General features: G+C 36.3%; 1 protein-coding gene across 1 annotated transcript; it reads right to left on the minus strand.

Moving 5' to 3' along the window:
- Positions 1 to 22449: 22449 nt before the first annotated feature.
- LOC134378431 (spermine synthase-like) lies at positions 22450 to 24003 on the minus strand. The gene has a single exon (XM_063097521.1). It carries the CDS (start codon positions 23929 to 23931, stop codon positions 22831 to 22833), a length of 1101 nt encoding a protein of 366 aa, XP_062953591.1. The 5' UTR covers positions 23932 to 24003; the 3' UTR covers positions 22450 to 22830.
- Positions 24004 to 24244: the final 241 nt, after the last annotated feature.

A 24244-nucleotide genomic window follows, 5' to 3' on the forward strand; every position in this document is an offset into this window, starting at 1 on the left:
AGGTATACCTGTTCTCCAATATTCATTGCAGCACTATTTACAATAGCTAAGAGTTGGTACCAGCCCAAATGTCCATCATCAGATGAGTGGATATGGAAAATGTGATATATCTACACAATGGAATACTACTCTGCTATAAAAGATAATGAAATACTGCCATTTGTAACAACATGGATGGACCTAGAGAGAATTATATTAAGTGAAACAAGTCAGGCACAGAAAGAGAAATATCACATGTTCTCACTTATTTGTGGGAGCTAAAAACAAATAAATAAATAAACAAATAAACTGGGGGGGGAGGGAAGAAGACACAACAATTACAATTTCTTGAAGTTGATACAACAAGCGAACAGATATGAAGTTGTTGTGAGGGAAGGGGGAAGAGAGAAGAGGAAGGGAGGTTTTGGTAATGGGCCACAATAATCAACCACATTGTATATTGACAAAATAAAATACAATTTTAAAAATAAATAAATAAATAAAAATTATAGACAGAAAAAAATAAATATGTTATGTTATGTATATAACATATTAACCTGGGAAATTTTTTATGAATCCTCCCTGATAATTAGTTTTATGGAATCTTGCTGGGAGATATAATTGCTTTTTTTTCAGCCCTCCTGAGATATCTGGAATATGTTACAAGGACACTTATGATGATGTAATACTAGGAATTTTAATTAACACTATACAGATTCCTTGTACATATTAAACATGAAATGTGTAGCATGCATGTAAATATTGAAGATTCCGGGGTGGCTTTAGTCTGCAGTTTACTTACCTCATCTGCAATCATTGACATTTATTCCTTTTTCTGGGCTGGCAAGAAGGACTTGATGGGCACTTGTTTTTTGCTTAGTTTCTCAGATTTACCCAGAATGTATGGGTATGCAAAGTCTCAGAAACAGGTGGAAAAGCCTTCTTAGCTCTACCTGTTCAACAACTGTTTCTCCTTTAAGATGGATCTTCATCCTTCTTTGCATTATTTGAGCTGTAATCACAGCAGCCCATTCTCAAATTTACCTTCCTGGAAGCCAGGATTCACTCTCCAGCAGAGTCACACCTGCTACCAAACCCTTCGACAAGCCCTTGGCAGGGAGAATTTAACACATTTAACTTTGTTGGATGTTGCTTAGATTTCTTCTTCTGGGATGGACAAAAAATCACTAACCTTCATGTCGTGTCTTTCCTCCATGTTTAATTCTTCAAAGACCTTTCTGACCACTCATTGCCCAATATTTCTCACACATTTTTATTATTGTATTCAGTTGTATTACATACTTTATATGTAAATAAATAAAGCAAATACTGTAAAGTCCTTAGCACAATGATCAGCAGATAGAAAGTGCTTAGTAAAGGTCAGACATCATTATAATCGTTCTAATAAACATTTATGACAATATTTAACAAAAATATTTTATATTAGTTAAAGAAATAACTGCAACTTATTAACTATGAAGTAAAGTAGTATTTTGCTTAAAAAGAGGTTAAATAATAGCTGCAGGAAAAATTCATTTAACCCTAAGACCCCATATTAAGTTACTTTTACAGTCAACAAAATTTCAAGTGGAGTGCTTTTTATTTCTAAATCCTTTTTATAATTATCTGCTTTTTCTCATTAATATATATTTATGCATGACTATCAAAATATGTAGGTACAAATACTAGGTCATTTAGACATTTATAAGTCTTATTCCCCCTCCATCTCCTTTGGTGCTTCCTGAAAAAAGACCACACTGCAGTTCATTCAGCAATTCAGGGCAGAGTGGGTGTGCAGAGTTCACCTAACACATGTTGACTTTTCCCCCCATTTTAGTGACCTACTGGTCTGGGAGCTGAACTGTGTTCTCTTTGCCTGAGGACATGTGGAAATAGCATGACACCAGCATTCTGACAAGGGAAAGGAAGTCACGAAAGGTGAACTGAAGAATCTTTATAAAAGGAACTGTTTAACTGAAACAAAACTGAAGTTTTGTACTCCAGCTATACTATACGAACACTGATTTTTCGCTTCTTTGTGATTAATGACAGACAATATCGAAATAGAAGAACTTCATACAGTAAGGAGTAAATATTCACAAATACTCTAAATCACAGAGTCACAAGTGAAAGAACATGGAATTGTTAAACATTACAACATACTTGCATCACAAAGACATGGTTTACTCTGTGAGTAACATGTAATCTAATAGACACTAATAGATACGGATTCCATAAACATTGCCTTGAACAACTATGGATTTCAATGTTTGTCTTGCCTGTGGTGAAACATTGAAAATGTAGTTGTTTTTCTTTTTGATTCAGTATGTTTATAAACATTTTATGTCCAATTGTTTCTTGAAGTTTTAATTTATATATATTTAGATAACAATGTCTAAGGAATAATCCCAAACTGAGTTGAAAGTGTGAAAAAAATAGTGTTATGATATCAATGTTATTCTAAATCCATAATCATACATATTTCATTGAATTCACATTTCAGGTATCATGTCTTCCTGTGTCTGCCCTCTCCTCACGAGATTTTACCTATAACTTCATTGTTCACAGAGGCACAACACAATCCTACCTGATTTCTCCATTAGTTAACCAACAAGAAAATGAACACCAAGTGTCCATACTCTATTACATAGTGAAGGTACAAACTACAAAAGAAGCCAAAATGATAGGATTCTGGTTTCAAATAGTTTCCAATCTAATTAAGGTAAACAAAACAAACAGAAGCGCAAAATTACCTAAAGGGTGTGTAATCAAATGCCAGACCTTGGGGTGTCACATGGGATTATGTGAAGAGTTAATAAAAGGGAATCTTTGCAAACTGAATAAACCTACGGCACAGCTATTGTGGATGACCCCTTATGGTGTTACACATTTGGCATCATCCTAATTCCTAAATTCATTCCACCCCTTTCCCAAATTTTGTTATCTGTGCTATCCCTCATGCCCCAGGGCTCCATCACTATCGGCTGAAGATGAAAAAGCACAAGAGAGAACAGCAGGAGACCCTCAAGCTCAGAAAATATGTTTGGAGAGTGGCTTACTGAAAACATGCTCTGCACCTGCTGTGTGCCAGGCATTGCACTTGGTATATTACTTACATCATCTCATTTAATCCTTAACATCACCATATGAGGTGGAGGGCTATTATGATGCCCTTTTAACAGATGAGTGAACTGAAATTTAGAAAGTTTTCACAATTTGCTTCAAGCACACATGCTGAGTACATAAGGTGTTCTCACACCAGGGTCATGCTCAGCTTTTTCACAGAAAGATCTGCACTCAAATTGTTAAGTTTGAGGTGGAAGATGGAGGAGGAAATAGACACTAAGGCAAAATCTAGGTGCATGCTGTGCAAGTGTCTCAATATGCCAAAATCCTGAGGTGTTTTAGGTTCCAGTTTCCAACAGAGAACATCATTTTATAAGTAAAGTTGTTTCCTCTAGGAAATGGGAAGCATGTCATAATTGATTGAAATTTCAGTTTACCGATTGCGGGTTGTGGACCAGTATCATCGATTAATACAAAATAGAGAACAAAACCAAGAAACATATCTTTCTTCTCAATAAGCCATAATGCTAATTCTTTGCTATGGGCTATGGCCAGCAAATCAATATAGATCTATATCTTAGAGTTCTGAGAACATTACTTTGGGTTGAAAATATTACACAGTGAAATTGGTACCTTGATTTTAAACTGCCGTAATGACTTGGCAATAACTTGTGTTCTCTAAATTGTACTGATGTAGGATTGGTATTCGGATATCTTACTGCCTGTATGTGGATTTTCAGAAATGCTGGATTCATTAACAATTTGGTGGTGGAGCACATCCTTGGAAGTTCAGAAAGAGCTCTGCCCATTTCAGTGACAGATATCCAGGCTGCTACTGCAGATAAAACCCATCTGGCTGGTACAAGGTAGAAAAGAATGAAGAATAATAATAGGTAGAATAAGGATGAAGGCACTTTCTGACTTCAATTTTTCTACGGAAAAATTAAAGAGAGAAGTTTTGAACTGGAACTGTCTTAGTCCATTTTGTGCTATTATAACAAAATACCCCAGACTGGGTAATTTATAATAAACAAAAATTTATTGGCTCCCACTTCTGGAGGCTGGGAAGTTTAAGATGAAGAGCCAGCATCTTACAAGGGCCCTCTTGCTGTGTCATAGCATGGCAGAAGGCAAAGAAAGAGCAAGAGAGAGAGCAAGAGGGGGCCAGACTCGTCCATTTGTAAGGAACCCGCTGCCATTCGTGGGGGCTGTATCCCCATGACCCAAACACCTCCCATTAAGCCCCCCATCCCAGGACTGCTGCACTGGGAATCATGTTTTCAACATTATGACCTCTGGGGGATGTACTCAATTTATATAAGGGACTTTAAATTTTCTTTGAGAACAAGAAATTACCTGTGGGAGATTGTCTATTATTTCCTGTTAGAGGGCATTAACATACTGCTGCTGTATTTACACGACTGAAATGATGGCATTTTCAAGTTATGATATCACCTGGTATAACACCAGAAACTCTTGTTTTGCAAGCGTAGTAGGGTAACAGAAAATTTCCAAGTGAGATTCAGAATGGCTCTTCTGTTTAATGCTTAAGGCAAATTTTGAATAAATTTAGTGCACTTTATTGAACTATTTCAAATTTCTAGAAGCATAATCAAAGGAATCTTGAGGGGATAAAGTTCCCAATTCATTGGTCTCAGAAAGAATTGTAGTGCAAGGTTTGCAGAAGTTGTGGGTAGAGAGTCTCTGATAATCCGTGATCACCTCCCGCAAAGGGAATTCTCACACTCTTGGTTGATAATGGGGTTTGCTTTTTGTCCTCAGGGGTTAGAAAAGGTACACAGTGAATTCAGGGGTATGGTGCTACTTAGGAGAAAGTCAACATTTTCTGCTCTCTGCTTCTACCACCCAGCCCCTACTTCATTCATAAACTGAAGGGTTTTAATCCAAGTTTTTCAAATTCGGGATATTTTTGTGGGCTACTACAGTCCAAAGGGAAGGTATTTCAAAGGATTATAGGTCAGGGTGGCATCTTTTTTAAAATTCTCTCTTCTTCCACATAGCCAAGAGAGATCCTTCAGGAGACACTTGAGAAAGTCTAAGGCAGGGTGTAAAGCTAGGGCTAGGTCTCACAGACCCCTCAAGCCCATTGTACAGACTGGGTCACAAACAGTTCTATGAGCTAGGTAATAGGAAAAGGTCCTGGGAGCCATGGGTGAAGAAATAATAGGCTTTATTCAGAGCTAGGAGCATTCGACCTCCCAGCTTCCCAGAGCATCTTCAGAAGCTTCATGCCCCAGAGCCATTAGCCCTTTATACTCAAGTCCACAACCCAAAACACCTGAGTGCACGTGTGCAATCACACCAAACAATAACAAGGAACACCCGTGCACACACACATACCCACATTAGATACTGGGCAAGATTCCGAACATCTGAGGGGCCCTGACTATTTTTCTATATTTTCCCAATACGGAATCCAGGGCAGCTCCACCTTTGCCATCAGGGTGAATTTACCCTTTCTTCTTGTTCTTTAAGCAGGTACATATATTTGGTCTTATTTCAAATTGGAATTCAAAATCAGGTTTGAGATTTAGGGAGAATGTAAGCTGAACAGATCTTTCAGCCTACTTTGGTTTTGGCCTATTCGGCCTTCCTAGTCTGGGAATCTTCACTGTCTCTGGCAGTCCATTAAAGAGTTACAGAAGATTCAAGACAAAAGCCCACTCATGGGAAAATGGCAATTTTGCTTTTTCTAGGCATACTTTTCTTTCAGGAACTCTATGAGAAGGAATGACGAGTCCTGGGCTATTTTCACATCTGGGTTCTAATGTCCTTTAAAACTCATTTTAATGTGCCCCACCCTGATATTCCTGGACTTAACTGCTAGCTACTTCCATGTCTTTATTGAGCTATACATCTGAAATATTGGTTTTGTCTACCCTGGCTGATCTAATCCTATTATTGTCACTTAAATCAAAATCCCAGTTTGTTGTAATTAATCTAGTTAAACAAAATAGAGGAAAGTCTCATGACTCTTTGCCCCTAGGTATATGTGCTTTCAAAATGGTCCTCTGATTTAAGACTTGATTTGAGGACCTTTGAATCAAGTGGGTTACTCAATGATGCTAAAGGAGCTGGGCTGTGTTAAATTACCCATATGACTCCAATTAACCTTACGAAAATGTAATTGCTGTAGTATATATTTATATTAGATATCCATTACTTCTGACCCTTTCAGCGTGGTTTGAAACTATGGCCCCATGAAGAACTAAGACTTCAATTGTTTTAAGACTCTAAATTGGATTTTCATTCTATAGCTTTTTTTTTTTTTCTCCCTGACTATACTAGAGTCTTTACCTACACACATATTTGCAGTTACCAAGAGAGCACTCTCTTGCGCATGGAGCATTGACAATGTAAAAATTCTTTCAAAATGACTAAATGTAGCTGATAAAGGTTTTGTTATCCAGCCACTATTTATAATTACAGAAATGAATTGCCTGCTTTATGGAGAGGACATTTCAATACATATATCATATTCTCTTCAATGGTTGTCAAAAAAGTCAATTTGAGCTTTCAGTTGAATTAAGGTACGTATTTTATAATCTTCTAAAATAGAAAATCATTTTACTATTCCTGAAGAAATTCAGTCACTACAGAGGGAAAATAAAATGGTGTTTCCATTTTCCTAATTATATCAATACACGTTAGAGGTTTACTATATATATATATATTTTTTTTCCAGAACCATTTGCACTTTCAATGAATAAAAGTTCTAAAGGGTAACTTCTAAAGTTAAACTTCTAAACAGTAGAAATATTATTTATAATGGTTAAAATCAATATGATACAAGAAAAATAATTTGGATTTTAGCGTCAGGAAGATGTAAAGTTGAATCTTAGCCCTACCACTCTGTAACTATGGGATATTTGGCAAATTGCTTTACCTTTGAATGTTATTTACCTCATCTGTAAAATGGAATTGATTCTATAAATCTTAACTTACACAGATGCTGGGACAATTATATTTGGAACACCTGATACTATAAATAATAATAAACAGTAGTTTATTCCTTCCCTTTTACAGAATTCTATATAAGTTCTTTTATGTTTAACATGTGTTAATATAATAGTAATTCATATATATAGATATATATATCATCTCATTATGTTTGGGACTAAACAATCTCAAACTGTTGAATCTCAATTCTTCCTCATACAAGCTGTGTGACTTAGGACAAGTTACTTAAGATCTATGTGTTTTGCTTTCTTTCTCTGTAAAATGGGGCAATAAAAATATCATACAAATACTGTATATAAAATTCTCAGAGGAGTCAGTGCTATAATGTAAGTCTAATATAAGTCATAACTACTAATATTAGAATGCTGTTTAAAGTCATTCAGCTAATAAGTGGAAGAAGAGAATTTCTGCCCATAGTTTTTGGTTTTAGGTTCAAGTTGGGTTTTTTTCGGGGGGGGGGGAGGTTGTTTTATTTTTTCCTTTTTTTTTTTTTTTTTTTGCCCCCTGGACTTCATACTGCCGTTGGAATTTTGTGTAAATCTGGCTGTAGTAAGGACTTTATATTACTGACACATAACTACATGAAACATATTTTACAACAGCTGTATTTCCCTTACCAGACTGAGTTACTAGTAAACAAGACTGTACAGATTCCAAATCAGAGGCCCCAGCCTGAGTTAAGATCATCGATTCTCATAGACGTATTGCCTCCAAAGTCACTGACACTGACTGAATGCTCACTAGCCTCTGTTCGAGCCATCTCTTAGACTGTTGCTGTGAACCCATGATCACTGACTTCATAAATCTTTGGCTGGAATTTGCTCTATTGGCATTCTAGGTTCGCAAAGGGCCCTCACCCAGTGTGATGGTAAATGCAGTCAATAGTAAAATGAATAAATTATTAATGGTGCATCTATTTGGCTGGAACTAAGTCAAGAAGGATTGTCACAAGTGATAAATATAAAGGCTTCACTTTTTGAAGTTGCATTTCTGCTTTTATTCTAACACCAGTTTTGCCAAAAAAATCCACAGGAGTAATAGGCAAGGTATGGAATTTATAATCAAAAACACTTAAAATTGTATTAAAAACTCAGATTTGGTTTCATTTGGAAAATATATCCTCTGTGAGATAAAAAGAAAATGTTCTTCCTACTTTTTAAAAGGATTTTCCCCATTTATTGTTCATTTAAAATCACATTTTCTAAGGACAGCAGAGAAAAGCTCTTTGAGAGTTTTCAGATCTTGCTGATTCTTTCTGGATGTTTTTAAAATTCCATCAAAGAATGGTCACAGTAAAAACTTCCAAACATCAAATGCCTTGAATAATGGCAGAGAATAATTTGTAGATTGGTAAAAATTTTATCCATCACCTAACTCAAGGGATGCAGAAAGCTATACTCTGAAAACTATACTGAAACCGACTAGGAGGTGTCACAGATAAGATCTCCTTGCTGCCAAAACATGTGGTCTTTATACCTCTATTATGTTTCTTGAGTTTGTAGATGGAAAGCTTTAGCTCTTACAAAAGTTTTCCTTATACCAAGCTGAAATATGCATTCCTGTAGATTTCAGAGTAAATTTAGCACTTCTTTACCTGCCTTTCAGATAATTTAAGCAATTAGATTTCCTTTTAGTCTTATGTTTTTAGGTAAATATTTCAGATACAAATCTAAACACAGCTTAAAATTATAGAGTTATGAGGAGATACAGCCAGCTTCATGGAAGCTCTCTTTATCTCATCAATCTACCATGTAACCTAGATTTTTTTCAGAGTGTAAGATTAAAGAATCATCTCTAGAAGTCCCCAGTGAAACCTTAAACTACTTATGGTGGGTAGAATAATTACATATCAACACGGATTATTTTATTCATTAGTTTTACCCTATAGAGAAGAGACCTAGGAGGAGATGCTATAGGACATGTATGTTCTGATGTACCTATGCAGAAATAGATATTGGAAATGGGATACCTTCAGGTGTAGATCAAATATAAAGTGTGGGACTGTTTGATTACACCCTCAACCAATCTTCTCATTAAAATACTTTCTTTCAAGGAGCTATAATAGCATACATTTTCCCAGTATTTATGAGTTTAGCACTTACTCTGTTACCAGGACTTTCTATTGAAGTACTATTGACATTCTATTGAAATGTCCCTAACAATTCGATGTGACTTGATTTAACAGATTTCATTATTCCCCATGAGTAGGAAACTGAGATGGGAAGCAAAGGATTGATGAGATCAGTGCTTCTCCAAGTTTAGCATGCACCAGATCATCTGAAGAGCTGTGCTATACTCCCAGAGTTCCTCATTTGGTAAGACTGGGGTGTAGTCTAAGAATGTGCAGTTCTAATAAGTTCTCAGGTAATATGGGTTCAATGTGTCTACCAAAGTTCCCTGTATTAAAAACTTAATCCCCACTGTAACAGAGTAAAGAGGGTGAGAAATCCTACTATGGTAATTGAGAGGTGGCTCCTTGAAGAGGTGATTAGATGGTGAGGACTATCCTTGTAAATGGATTGATCCATTCATGAAATAATGAGTGTGGTTCTCATGGCTTTATAAGGAGAGCAACTGAGAAGCTTAGCTCTATCTTGCTCATCCATTCTCACTCTATGATACCCTGTGTCTCTGCGTAGTCACCATCAAAGAAGAAGCCTTCACCAGACATGTTCCCTGCAATTTGGACTTTCCAGACTCTGAAACTGTAAGCAATAAATGTTTCTTCACAAGTTACCCAGTTTTAGGTATTTCTGTTATAAGCAACAGAAACAGACTAATACACTAGGTGATGCTGATGTTGCTGGTCCCAGGGCTATACGTTAAGAACTATGGAACTAGGGAGCAGTAAAGAAAGGATAATGGGGAAATGCTAAAAGAGAAACTGTATACCAGAGCCTAACCTAACTTAGAATGTAGGGTATTTGAGTGAGATTAATAATGATTACTTTATAAGCCTGTTTCATGCTACAGATAAGAAAAATGCAGCATACAAACTCAAATTGGTGTACCCCGTTGCTAAATACCTGTGAGGAAGGATGAGAATCTTCTGACTTTTGGTACTGCATTTCAGATATGAACAGAGTCTTTTAAATGTGAGGCTCGTAAGAACCATTTAGGGAACTTATGAAAAGTAAGGATTCCTAGACCTCATTCTGGACTCAGGGCCCAGACAATCTGCATTTTAATAAATTATCCTGGTCACTCAGATGCAGGGAGTATGAGGACAACACTCTAAGAAATTGGCAAATGCCATCAGGTGCTAGGAGAGCCTCACACAGGAGAGGTAGAGACCTTCCTGAACACAAGGGTAAGCTGGGGTGCCTGAGAGGAGCTGAGGTAGAGGGGTGGACAGGATGCAGATTTGCTATCAAACAAAGTGGTTCAGAACAGACACTGACTATGGAAACAAAAATCATCTCAGTTTAATTGTCAAAATACCCCACCTTCCTTATATAGAAGGGTCCTAGATTTATAGAGAATGTGAACACAGAACACCCATGTCTACTCTTCACTTGTTAGAAGCCAACTCTTTTTTGAGAGATTTCCACTCAGAAATGTCAACTGTAAAAATAATTTCCAAGCTATATATAAATTTTGAGAGTCATCCTAGAGGAGCTTATAACCTTTGCCCCTTATAGTACAAATGGGGATGCTAACAGGAGAGGGAAAATACAAAATAAGGCTTACTTAGCTTTAATTTTTTATTTCCCCAAAATTTGCAATTGTACTCTTAACTCCTAATTAAGAAAATAATTGTTATCAATTCTTCATCTTTTGTTACTTTGTCTGCCCTTATGTATGGGAGCTTAGTAATGAAAGTAATTGTCTCCATCAAAGTAGCATATCATGAAATTCCCTTGCCTATCCCATTATTTTCTTAATTACATTATTAAAATAAAATCACTTTTAAAAAAAATAAGGAAATAATAAATATTCTATCAAATTGCTTTTTGCTAAGTACCTTTGGATTTTTAAGGGTGTGAAAATGAAATACACATTTTTATGAGCACTGAAGGTAGACTTTGAAACCCTATCATAAGTCATCTTACTATATATGGCACACATTAGATTAGAATGGAGGTCAAATCAATTCTTATATGAATGCATATTTCACTTTAACTCCAGGAAAAATGATGTATCTCTGCAAATCATTTCCATGTGCTTTATAAGAAAATAAGTCCTGAAGTACAAGAATTACTTCTCCAAACTCCTTGAAGACTCCTTCAATAAATAAAGCCAAAAGAACTTAGATGGCTTTTAAGGTATCCCATGATTACCACATTTTTCCCAATTTCAATTTTTTCTTTCATAACTCCTCTTTTCCCACACCTCCTACCCCTCCCCCTGCTCCTCTACACATATAACCTTACCATTCCTAATCACAGTTAGATTTACTGTGAGCCTGATGAACTTGATATGCCAGGGCCCCTTACTTATACAGGACCTTGAATGCTAGAAGTTGCTGGGAGTTCAACAGAGTTATGAGTGAGGACCTGGAAGTCAGGATGCTATCAGGAAGCATTTCTATGCAAGCATTTCTGATAAATTGCCTAAAGAGATCTCAGAAGATAGAGCCCATAATCTCCAAGCTTTCAGTAGTTTGGTGGGATTTTATCTCTCATTCTAAATAAATATTCACTTTTATATTTAAAATTTCTTCTCAAATGTGTGTTCTTTAAAAACGGTCATACATGATACTATATATAGAAAAACCTAAAGACTCTATCAAAAAACTCCTAGAGCTGGTTAATGACTTCAGTAATGTTGCAGGATACAAAATAAATGCCCAGAAATCAGTAGCATTTATATACTCAAATAATGAATTAACAGAAAGAGAAATAAAGAAAGTAAGCCCAATTACAATTGTCACCAAAAAAATAAAATATCTAGGGATCAATTTAACCAAGGAGGTTAAAGACCTCTACAATGAGAATTACAAACAATTTCTGAAAGAAATTAAAGAAGACACAAAAAGATGGAAAGATATTCCATGCTCTTGGATTGGAAAAATTAACATGGTGAAAATGTCTATACTACCCAAAATGATCTGCAGATTCAATGCAATCCCCATCAAAATACCAATGACATTCTTCACAGAAATGGAAAAAACAATATTACCTTTCATATGGAAAAACAAAAGACCCCAAATAGCCAAAGAAATCCTGAGCAAAAAAAAAAAAAAAAACAAATGTGGAGGCATAACTCTGCCTGTCTTCAAATTATACTACAAAGCTGTTGTAACCAAAACAGCATGGTACTGGTAAAAAAAATAGACATTCAGACCAGTGGAGTAGAATAGAGAACCCAGAAATCACTCCTCAGGCTTATAGCCATCTGATATTAGACAAAGGCAACAAAAATCTAAATTGGGTAAAAGATTGCCTCTTCCACAAGTGATGCTGGGAAAACTGGATATCCATATGCAGAAGAATGAAACTTGATATGCATCATCTCTCACCATACACTAAAATCAACTCAAAATGGATTAAGGACCTAGTTATAAGACCAGAAACCATAAAATTACTAAGGGAAAATAAAGGAGAAACACTTCAGCAGTTAAGTCTGGGCACAGGCTTTATGAACATGAGCCCAAAAGCATAAGCAGCAAAAGAAAAAATACACAAATGGGACTATATCAAACTAAAATGTTTCTGCACAGCAAAAGAAATAATCAACAGAGTGAAAAGAAAACCTACAGAGTGGGAGAAAATTTTTTCAAACTATGCATCCAACAAGGTAATAATATCCAAAATATACATAGATAGAACTCAAGCAATTATACAGTAAAAAAATAAATGACCCAATTAAAAAATAGGCATAGGAGCTGAATAGACATTTTTCAAAGGAAGACATACAAACAGCCAACGGATACATGAAAAAATGTTCAACATCAATAGTCATCAGAGAAATGCAAATTAAAACCACATTGAGATACCACCTCACTCCAGTTAGACTGGCTATGATCAAAAAGATGGCAAATAACGAATGCTGGCGAGGGTGTGGAAAGAAGGGAACACTACTGCACTGTTGGTGGGAATGTAAATTAGTACAACCACTTTGGAAAACAATTTGGAGATTTCTCAAACAACTACAGATAGATCTTCCATATGATCCAGCAATCCCTCTTCTGGGTATATATCCAGAGGAATGGTAATCATCATGTCAAAGAGATACCTGCACTCCCATGTTTATTGCAGCTCTGTTTACAACAGCCAAGACACGGCACTAACCTAAATGTCCATTGATGGATGATTGGATAAGGAAACTGTGGTATATATACACTATGGAATACTACTCTTCCATAAAAAAGAATGAGATACTCCCATTTGCAACAACATGGATGAACCTGGAGAAACTTATGTTGAGTGAAACAAGCAAAGCACAGAGGGATAAATATCTCATGTGCTCACTCATTTGTGGGAGCTAAGAGAGAAAGGAAGGCAGGAAAGAAAGACCACAGTAGTGCCATGATCCAGCAGAAGAAGGGATCTTCTTCTAGGGCTACAAATTGAAGTTGAGGGGAGAGAGGAAGAGGGAGGGAGGTTGGGGGATAATTGGAAGGGGACAAAGGGTACAAAAGCAATTTCTGGTAATGGGTATGTCCCCAATATTAATCTGGCCCCCACATCATGGTCAGGAGGTGGGACAATCAGCTTTGTATCTCATGAATATTTGAAATAAATAAATAAACATATATATATTTTTTTTTAATGGTCAAAAATTATGTTTCAGGACCATAATAACTGTTCTATTTCCAATGTGTTCTGCTTTTTATTTATACTTGTGCCTTTGATAAAGCTATTCTGGAATACACTTCCACTCTCCCAGTATATTCCCTGGTTCCCATATCTATGTACTCATTTGTTAATTTTTACCCCAAATGCTAGAGACTCCTCAACCATCAGTTTTTTAATCAATCTAAATCTCATCTGTATATTCATGTTTTATCTCTCTTGAATTATAAATCTCACTATATCTTAAATCACATATCATCAGTTACATAGTATTTAGACAAAAACTACATCTGATGCCTCCTAGTTCTAAGTGACTAACAAAGTTTAAGCTGAAAGAGTCTAAACCTGAAGCTTCTTTGCAATGATGTAACCCACACTTCTTTTGATTTGTATTCCTTATGACCAAAATGTCCTGTGTAGTGATTGTACAGATAAAAATTACACCTGGTTGTAAATTTTACCTCCTTAGCTGGAACATCATTCTATCCCCCAATCTCATCCCCAGCCGAGGATCTTCAAAAAGGTGTTGAAGTCTTTTGAGGCTTTATTTATATTTGAGAATAAGGGATGAATGATTTGTCTAAAGATCCAGTAGAATAAACTAAAATAAAATCAGACTAGAATTAGCTCAGAAAAAGAGAAAAATGATATGCACAGAATAGTTGAGGAAGGGGCCAATGGGAAAGTACTTGATCTTCACTTAAAAATGATTAGAGTTTGATGGCATGTTGACAGAGAAGGGTGTTTCTAAAAGTGAGAATTACACGGAACCAACGATCACACTGGTGACTGGAGGACTGGAGTCGGGTTCAAGTTAGCGTACAGTACGAGCTCATAGCAAGTGGGTAAAATGGGCCATATTTTAGAGGGTTTTGAAAGTAAGGTTGAGGAAAACAGACAAAGCAGTTAATTACCTCAAGGAATTAAATGTGAAAAATTGCACCTTTAGAGAAAGAAACTGTATTAGTTCCATTTCTGTTGCTTATAACTGAATATCTGAAACTGGGTAATTGTAAAGAAACAATAATTATCACTTACAGTTTTGGAGGCTGTGAAGTTCAAAGTCCAGAGAATACATCTGGTTAGGGATTTGTTCTTGCTGGTGACTCTATTAAGCGATGCCATGGCCTAATGGCAGAAGCAGAGAGAGAGAGGCTCTCACATGCTCTCCTTTTAAAGCCAACAGAACTACGGGCCATGGACACCATTAAGCCATCAATAGATTAATCCACTTAGCAGGGCGTGGTCCTCACAATCTAATTACCTCTTCAAGGCCCCACCTTTCAATTATCATAATAGGACTTCCCGCCCTCAACAGTTAAATTGGGGATTAAATTTTGAGGGGACATTTCAATCCACAGCAGAAACTGACTAGGAGATAATATGAGCCTAATTATACAGTTAGAAATTATTATAAAAATTTAATTTTATTAATCATTACAGTGTGTTGGGCACTCTGCTCAGTGCTTTACAAGAAAAAACATCATCATTTAATCCTCATAAAAACCCTTTGAACAAAGTCCCATATTTAAAACTATTATACAAATGAAAAAAATAAAATAAAAACTGTTAGCTAGAAGAACCAAAGTCATTTATCTAATAAATAAAGCAAATAATTAAAATGAACTAAAAAAAATATTGGATGCAAGTTAAGAAACCTAAGTGGTAGTCTCATCATTGTCACCAATGGGTTATGCAATCTTATATAACTCAGTTAACCTTGTTTGGCTTATCTATATGTTCAGGTTAGAATCACTACATGATGTTTTAAGCCAAAATAACCAATATCAAACTATTACTTTTTCTTTTTGGCCTATTTCCATCACATTTATTTGCAAAGGATACCCTGAATAACATTCCCATATTTCAAGAGCACAAAGAATTAGGCAAAAATCAAATGTGTGTTGATTATAAAATCTTCATAGACAATCACAAAAGCAGGACCTAACCCACAACCAAACTGATCTTGATTAATTCTTAATGGAGTGTCATTAATTTTAAATGTAATTCCATGATTAATTTTTGATTAGTACAGCCCCTTCCCTTGCTTCTCTGATACCTATATAACACCAATGGGTGATATACAGTCAGGGTGGGGATGGCAAATTTACAATTAGAATCACAGTCCATCATATATAGTTTTTACTAAGCACAAATATTATGCTGGGAATGTGAACATAGTATCTTCATTAATAATCACATAGTTCTTCAGGGTAATTATTAGCATCATCATTTTATACACAGGGTAACAGAGGCTCACAGGTGAATGATTTGCCTAGGGTCACTGTTATAGAAAAAATTGTGTCCCTCCCAAAATTCTTATGTTGCAGACTTAAACCCAATGTGACTGTATTTGAAGATAGGGTCTTTAAGGAAGTAATTAAAGTTAGATGAAGTCATAAGGGTAGGGTCCAAATCCAGCAGGACTGGTGTCCTTATAAGAAGAGGTATGCACCAGGGGTAAGCACACAGAAGAAAGGCCATGTGAGAACACAATGAATAGGTGGCTGTCAGCAAGCCAAGAGAGGCCTCGCCAGAAACTAAACCTCTAGCATCCCTGCCAGAACATTGATCTTGGATTTCTAGCCTCCAGAACTGTGAGAAAACAAATTTCTATTGTTTAAGCCACTCAGTTTTTTATGGCAGCCCTAGCAGACTAGTATAGCCACACAGATGATAAACACTGGAAACACTGGAGTTAGACTAAACATAGGCTCATTTGACCTCAAGCCTATATTTCCATTCCAAAATTATGCTGGAAGAATGGGTCACCTTTCTGCATGGTGATAACCCATGCTCACTTTATGAAGTATTCAAAATGTCTGTGATTCGAATAGGCAAGAGTCTCCTTTTCTGCTGCCCCAAAGATAGCAATAGAGCAAAAATGTAAATAATTTCAAATTAAATTAACAAAAAATCTTTGCAAAAATGTTTTATTTTTATAAGACTAATGCCTGAGTCTTAGAATTATTTTTGATGACAATGCAAGGGAACGCTTAATAGAAAATTAAGAACGCTGGAATATATATAAAACGGAGAAGAGAATATATGATGCATTTGGTTTTCATTTCCTTTTCTACACACAAAAAAATTCAATATAACGTGTATAGCACAATAATGAACATTTATTGTAAATAGTGGAATTACCTTGAGTTTCATTTATTAAAAGAATTTTTCATAGAGTTCATTTTTGCCATTATTGTACATTATAAGCTTTCAGAAAGCTTCATCGGGGTCTGCGCACAAAGCATATTGTAGGCACAGAGAATACAAAGCAAACCGTACCCACATATTTCCTATAACTGAGAATGAGAGAAAACAGACCATTATTGAAAAAATAGGACTGATAAATATGTTTCTGGAGAGAATAATATATTAATGAAGCATGTTTTTGTTTGTATGATCTAACTAAATTGGTAAATTTACAGAAATTTTAAGCCAAAGAAATTTTTAAATAATTCACATTTTTTAGTGTCAATTTTCCTATACTATTTTTACGTTAGATTAGTCTAAAAGTGTATTGAGTTTGTTTTTATGTTTCCCAAGATTGAATCTCTCAACCAGATGAGATTGACTTAAAGCTTTCATATAAGAAATATTTATAAAATTCTCTGGGTAACCAAGTACTGGTTAAATTCATACTGAACCAGGAAACCTGGATTCACTTCTAGCTTAGCAGTGTGAGCTGGCAGACTGGAAACCCAGGAGCTCATATGGTGCAGTTCCAGGCTAAAAACAATCTACTGAAGAATTTTCTCTGACTCAGGGAAGGTTCAGTCTTTTTGTTCTATTCAGGTCTTACTTCAACTGATCTGATGAGGCCCACCCACATAAGGGGGACAATCTGCTTTATTTTATCAATTAAAATGTTAATCATCCAAAAACATCCTTGCAGAAACACCCAGAATAATGTTTGACCAAATATCTGGGTTCCTAGTGGCCCCGTAAAGTTGACATACATACAAGATGAACCATCCCAGGGTTTTTTTATAGCTACAGGGTTTGTCTAATCTATGATTTGCAGATATTGGGTACATTCGTGAAGAGTTCCACACAAACAGTTATTATAGATTCCATTATTTTTTGTAATTAAAGGGAAAGAAATCCCAGGTGTTAATAATGTGGCAAAACTTTGAGATAAACAAAAAATAATTAAGTAGTTTCATAAGATCAATTGTATTAGCAATAAAAACAAAACAGCAATTCATTTTTGCTGACACACCAAACTCCTGCTAATATAAAATGTGAATCTGTTTACACCTTGGCAGAAGATTCCTTGGGCAGGAAACATGGGAAAAACACATTTACAAAGGAATTTGCAAAATAAAAAATATATATATCAAGAGTAGAATTTTATGCTTTCTCTTAATGGAGTCACAGCTTTCACCAATAACTATCAGAAGAGGTTCTGGTTGAAAACAACTTGAAATTAAATAAACATTTAAAATTCAACCTAAGTTTAAAAAATTAACCCACATACATAAAAATCTTCTCTATGTCTGATAGACATTTCACCTATCAGACTAGAGGCATACAATCCTATTTCCTACAGCACTCGTTTATTTTTAAAAATCGAGAGCAATACAACACAAGCATAATCCTGCCATTTTACTCCACAACAGCAGTAGGACCTGACATGAGCCAGTGTAACTTTCAGTGAGGAAAGAGTGCTCTGAGTACAGAGAATGAAGTAAAATACCCTTACTCTTGCCCACATGTCCCTTTTCAGGCACTGTTGAGTTTGCTTTGAATGGGCATCTAGAACACTCCTTTTCCTTGGTGTCTTTCCTTTCCTCTTATATTGATCCTGCTCCTCATGACCTCTTTCTTTTATCCATGTTAGAAAGTGCTCTTGTGTCCAAGTGGAGCACTCACAATCAAAGTCTCCACTGCTAGTAACGACCTCCCTCATCACTTTACTTTAGAGGGCCCCTTCCCCTGAGGTTTGGGATGTGGCCTGAAAAGCCTAGGGGAGATGTAGGGCCCAGAGAACATGAAGAATTCCACTGGTGGGGATGAAGTTTTATGGATAGCTCCAAAATTTCCCATAAATTTTGAGTTGCTATTCCCACAGAACTTTTCTTTACACGTATCTCTCAGTAAAATTAAAGGTTAGGAAATAAGAGCTAAAAGACAAATGAACCTAAGGAGCAAACATCTCATGCTTTTGATCCTCTTCAGTGATTCAGTACAGGTCTTGTTTCTATAGGAAGCAGTAAAAGATAGCCAAAACCCAATTATTTACAAATTTAATTTCTAATGACTTATTTAAATATATAACAATCAGAGTTCAAGATTCAAAAGGTACAAAAGAACATGAAGTGGACATTCCCCTCCTCACCAGAGGAAATTAGCATTACCAGTTTCCAAACAATTTTTAAAGGTAGAAGCAAAGGCATGATTTTTAAAGTTCTATAATGTGGGTCCACAATGGCAAGGTACACTGACTTCATAATAAGTACAGATATGTTATCATTTCAGACTCGGAGCATCCATTGAATCAGGGTGGAGTCATAAGGAACATACAGGAAGACCTGTTAGAATATCATCCAGTGTATCCCATCACATCCACTCCCTTGGTCCTGCTTTTTACCTACCTCCATCCACCTTTATTTGCTTTCGTAACAGAGGGGTTGCTTAATAGAAGGAAGAGAACAGGATTTAGAACAAGGCCCAAATCTTGACTGATACGATGACAGATAAACCATTTTATCATTTTGTCTCCATTGCTTCATCTGTGACATGGAAATAGTACATAGCTGTTATTACTTCATCGGCAATAACAGAGGTGAAGGATAAAATATCTTTTGAGTTACTTAGAAGACGGATGTTACATAAACACCAAGTACTATATAATCACAATTAAAACTAGGACAGAACAGAAGTCGGGATGGAAATTTGGCTAGCATCCCCAAAGGTCATAGCTCTCACATTTTAGGAGAAATGGAAACTCTTCCCTAAAAGGTAATTAAGGGCTGTGAAATTGATATCAGGTATCCACTCCCAGAGGCAGAAACCTCTGAGGAATGCAAACTTTCCCAGAACTCTTTTTTTTCCAACATCTCATTTAGTTTGTATCACAAACTATATCTCTAAAAAAGTCATAGGTTATGGAAAAGTAGATCAAATGAAAAGACAATAGAAATTATGATGTGAACAAAGAAGATACATAAATAGGAATCTATGTTAGTAATGTTTTGCACCATTTCTGAAATCTGTAAGTCAGGTATAGATATTATTTCACCAACAGTGCAAGAAGGAAACAGGCATAACTTGGAAACAGGCATCAACTCTGAGAAACAAAAAACCTAAGGTAATGAGCAAGTTCACTGAAAAAACTAACAAAATAATAAATGTTTAGTAACTTAGTTGTCATTCCAATACATTTTTACTTTAAAAGTGCTCTTTGTAACACCAATATACCTATGATAATATCTGCCAAACTAGAAATTACATTTTTGAAATAATCAGCACCACAATGGGAACACTGTATCAATCATCACCATAGGGGGAAATTATCATCTCTAACCAAAAATAAGTGACATAATCACAGTGATAGATTAAGAACCTGCTGTCTTGTCTCATCACCTGTATAAATACAAGTGATATCAAACATCCCAACATAATTTAAATGTGTAATGATGTTATTTGATCACATAGTCTCTGTACTATTCCTAAGGGATTATATACAAGTTTCTGTGCATGTTTGTTTGTGTGTGTATATATGTCTGTCTCATTCACTTCTAAAAATTATCAACACCAGACATATTGAAATTTATCTGTATGCTAAGCACTCTCTTTGTTATTAAAAAAAAAAAGATTGGCCTGAACCATGTCAGTGTTGCCCAAACTACATTTTCTCTCAGTGGAAAGTATGCCAGATTTTTCATCTGCCTCTGCAGAGTACATCAGAAAATGGGGCTAACCAGTGAGGCAGTTAGGATGACTAAGTAATTAATAGGGGATGGATCTGCCAGTCTGTAAAACAGCTGTGCAGCATTGCTTCAAATCATGCCAGCAAATAGTCTAATGCAGACAGAGACACCTGCTCTTCCCAGTGGCATTGCTTCAGATGCACTTAGGTATCCCCTTGCTGCTGATATGTTCATATTAATGGTAATTTTAAATAGGCTGAGTAAAATATCCAAAAGAAGTCCGGCAGGCCATCATACAGAACACTGCATTTTGTTACCTGCTTTTTGAGTATTCTGTGATTGTGATACTGCCAAAACTTTCATTTGCTTCCTAGAGGAAGAAAACATAATACACAGCTTGGCTGTCTCAGCTCCAAAAACAATTAAGTGCTCTGATAGAAGACGAAGGAGCTCCCATTCTCCCAGCATGTTTGTTCTCTCATCATCTCAGTTCCCTCGTTGCCATGGTCACCTCTCAGCACAGCAGCACTCCCCAGTAATGACACTATGATGCTACACTCCTCCTTCCTGTCCACTTCCTTGTCTTTGTGTATCTCCCACTTTCCCCTGGCCAGCACCACTTCTTTCTACCTCTGATACAGGCCAGCAAGAAGAAAGACATTGAAAATGCTAACAGGTTGCGTTTCAAAACTGCAACCATAAAACTAAGACCTCTAAGTCTTTACAGACATATCGGTTTTGTGTTATGTAGCAACAAAAGGAAAGCAAGGTACTATAAAGTGTCTGCAATACATTATGGGTCCAAACACTGATTATAGGACTGGTCTTTTAATTACATCTAAGTCTTGATTTTAAATTGATCTTTTAATTATATCTAAATCTTGAGAAATTAAATGTGGTGGCAGTGCGCAAGTGGAAGGAGTTATACAGTTTCATACAAGCAGTTGTTCCTGAATATATCCTGCAGAAAGAAGGGAAGAAATGATGGCCAAGGATAAACCAAGGTTCTAAATACACATAGTGCCAAGTGTCTTGATATTTAAATGTTCTTTCAAGCACAGACATTCTCTCAAGAGATTCAGAATACCTGGAATTAAATGTCATATGAAGAGGGTATTTAGGACGGCCACACAATCACAGATGACCCTCAGGAGAAAGTATTAAAGGTTGAGTGTTGGTCTGTCTTTAAAATGTTTCTTGCTGTTCAGGTGTTGCATGGTCACTTAAAGTGCATTTGTCCAACTAAGCAAATTTTGTTGTAGTTGTTATATTAACAGCGTGCCTTCCTGGGCTGGCCAAGTGCCATGTTATGATTGTTATTTTGTTCTATATTATTTGGTTTGTTAGGGTTTGATTTTTGCTGCTGGTGCTTCTTTTAAACAAACTGTCCATTTTGAACTACTGCCATTTGATTGTACTTGTGCCTGGAGGGTATTTTACAAAGAGCACAGAAAATTAAAAAATAAATATTTGCATATTTGTAAGTTCTTTGAAGTCTTTTAGTGAAAGGTTGTAAAAATTATAGATATTATCTTTCTACATTTATAAAAGAGTCTATAAGTAAGAAGCATTTTCCCCCAATAACTTGTTATAAAAAATTTATAAAAATGAAGCTTGTAAATATCCAGTCTTTATGTTTAAGGGTAAAAGCTAGAATGCAGCTTATCTTAATGATAGAGTCAGATTTATCCATTTATATATTTTTTTGTCTTTTTTGTAACTTTAATTGAAGCATTGCTAATTCATTTTTTTTTAACTCTCTCTTATAAGCACCAAATTTTAATATCTAAGTCAATTTTGGGGGAAAGAAACACCATCAAGAACTTCCTTCTGGAATAAAAGAACGATGTTCATTCCTCTAAACATCCAAATTGAAGGTCTACCAAAACCAAAACAGAAATAGCCCACAGAGAAATAAAAAGTAACAAAAATCACATTCTGGGGGGGGGGGGGGTCAGTGCATTTAGCATTCTGTGCTGTGCTAATCATCCTTCAGCTGACTTTCAAAAAAAAATAACAGCCTACCTCATCAAAATATACATTTTCCATTCGCTGTTTTAAGTTAAAAATAATTAAAAAAAGAAAACTTTAAGGAATTCACGATGAATTGCCTGACTCATGTTGATGGCATGTACAGCACATGGAGGTCAGGAAGGCTATTCGCAGCACACATGATTAGGGGACATTCATCTTCATGGTTTCACTTTCTTCCAAACAGTGTAAAATACCCACAATTCCAAGTATGAAGGAACACAGACGATCTCCTTCGAAAATTCCACAGGACAATACAGGCGCCCAAGCTGTTCTTCATAGAGCGACAGGGCTTCTGTCAAATTGACACAGTTCCCCTGTGTAAAATATTTCCCATCCTGTTTCAATACTTTCATTGAGAGATCAAGAATCAGTCTGAGAAACTCCCATGTGGAATCTTCTTCCGGAGATGTGGAGATTGGAACAGCTGTCAAATCATTAATCACATAATCAAACTCTCTCCCTTCTTTGGCGTACCTCTTCAGTACTGGAATACAGTCTTCTATGAGAACCTGATAGCAGTCTCCCTTAAGATTGTCGAAGACGTCACCACATGTTTTTCGCATGTATTTTTTACATCCATCAATCACCATTTGGTCAATCTCTACCATAGTGACCATCTTTGGTTTCAGTTTGACTATTTCACTTAATATTCCCCCGTCTCCGCCTCCAAGAATCAGTACATCCTTGCCAGTGTAATCTTCTTTGCCACTGCCCATGATGGCCCGGGTATACGCCAAATCACTCTCTGCCAAATTAACATCCCCACTAAGGATAAGAATATTTCCAAATTGCTTCGAGTGCAGAATTTTAATGTTCTGATAAGGTGAATCTTCATCATACACCACTTCATCTATGTCATACTCAACCAGGCGCCCATCAGCAGTGGGCCAGTATCTGTCGATGGCCCCTCCTCGAACTATGGGTGGCAATCGCTTCACCCGCCCAGTACTGTCCTGACTCAATTCTTTCATTCTTTCTTCTACTTTGTTCAAAAGACTGTCAATTTCTTCTTTGCCCTGTGCATCACTGTCGTAACTCTGAAGGTCCAGCAACACCAATCCATGTGGGTAAATTCTCAAATTGGCAAAGCTGCCATTTTTGTTTGTGTAGGTTGCTAAGTAGCCATGTTCCTGCCAGGTGTGCACCGACTCTGCCATTCCCTGCTCCTGGAAGATGGACTGGAGGCCTTTCAGAATGGTCTCACCGTCAGCTTTGGCGCCGAGCATGAAGTCGAGGGTGCTGTGCCGTGCTGCTGCCATAGTGAGGCGAAGCCCTGTGCCATGCCTGGGGGAGGCGGCCGCGGGAGACTGGAGCCGCACGGCGCGTCGGGCTGCGGCCCCCATTTATATTTAATAACACATAACATTCTTTAATTCAGAACGCTGAGAGGAGAAGGGATTTCCAAACACTTTGTCACATTTACATTCAGGAAATAATAATAATAAAAAAAACCAGCCTCACACAAATCAAATTAACATTTCCCAAAAGAGATGACAAAGGTTCCTAAAATCATGGTCTTTTAGAAATGTGGTAAATTGCAAAAAAAAAAAAAAAAAAAAAAAATGGAGCTTT

The sequence above is a fragment of the Cynocephalus volans genome, chromosome 5 (assembly GCF_027409185.1).
Source record: "Cynocephalus volans isolate mCynVol1 chromosome 5, mCynVol1.pri, whole genome shotgun sequence".
Classification (NCBI taxonomy): domain Eukaryota; kingdom Metazoa; phylum Chordata; class Mammalia; order Dermoptera; family Cynocephalidae; genus Cynocephalus; species Cynocephalus volans.

Coding starts and splice junctions, on each gene's coding strand:
- LOC134378431 (XM_063097521.1), bottom strand. CDS start 23,931: ATGGCAGCAGCACGGCACAGCACCCTCGACTTCATGCTCGGCGCCAAA.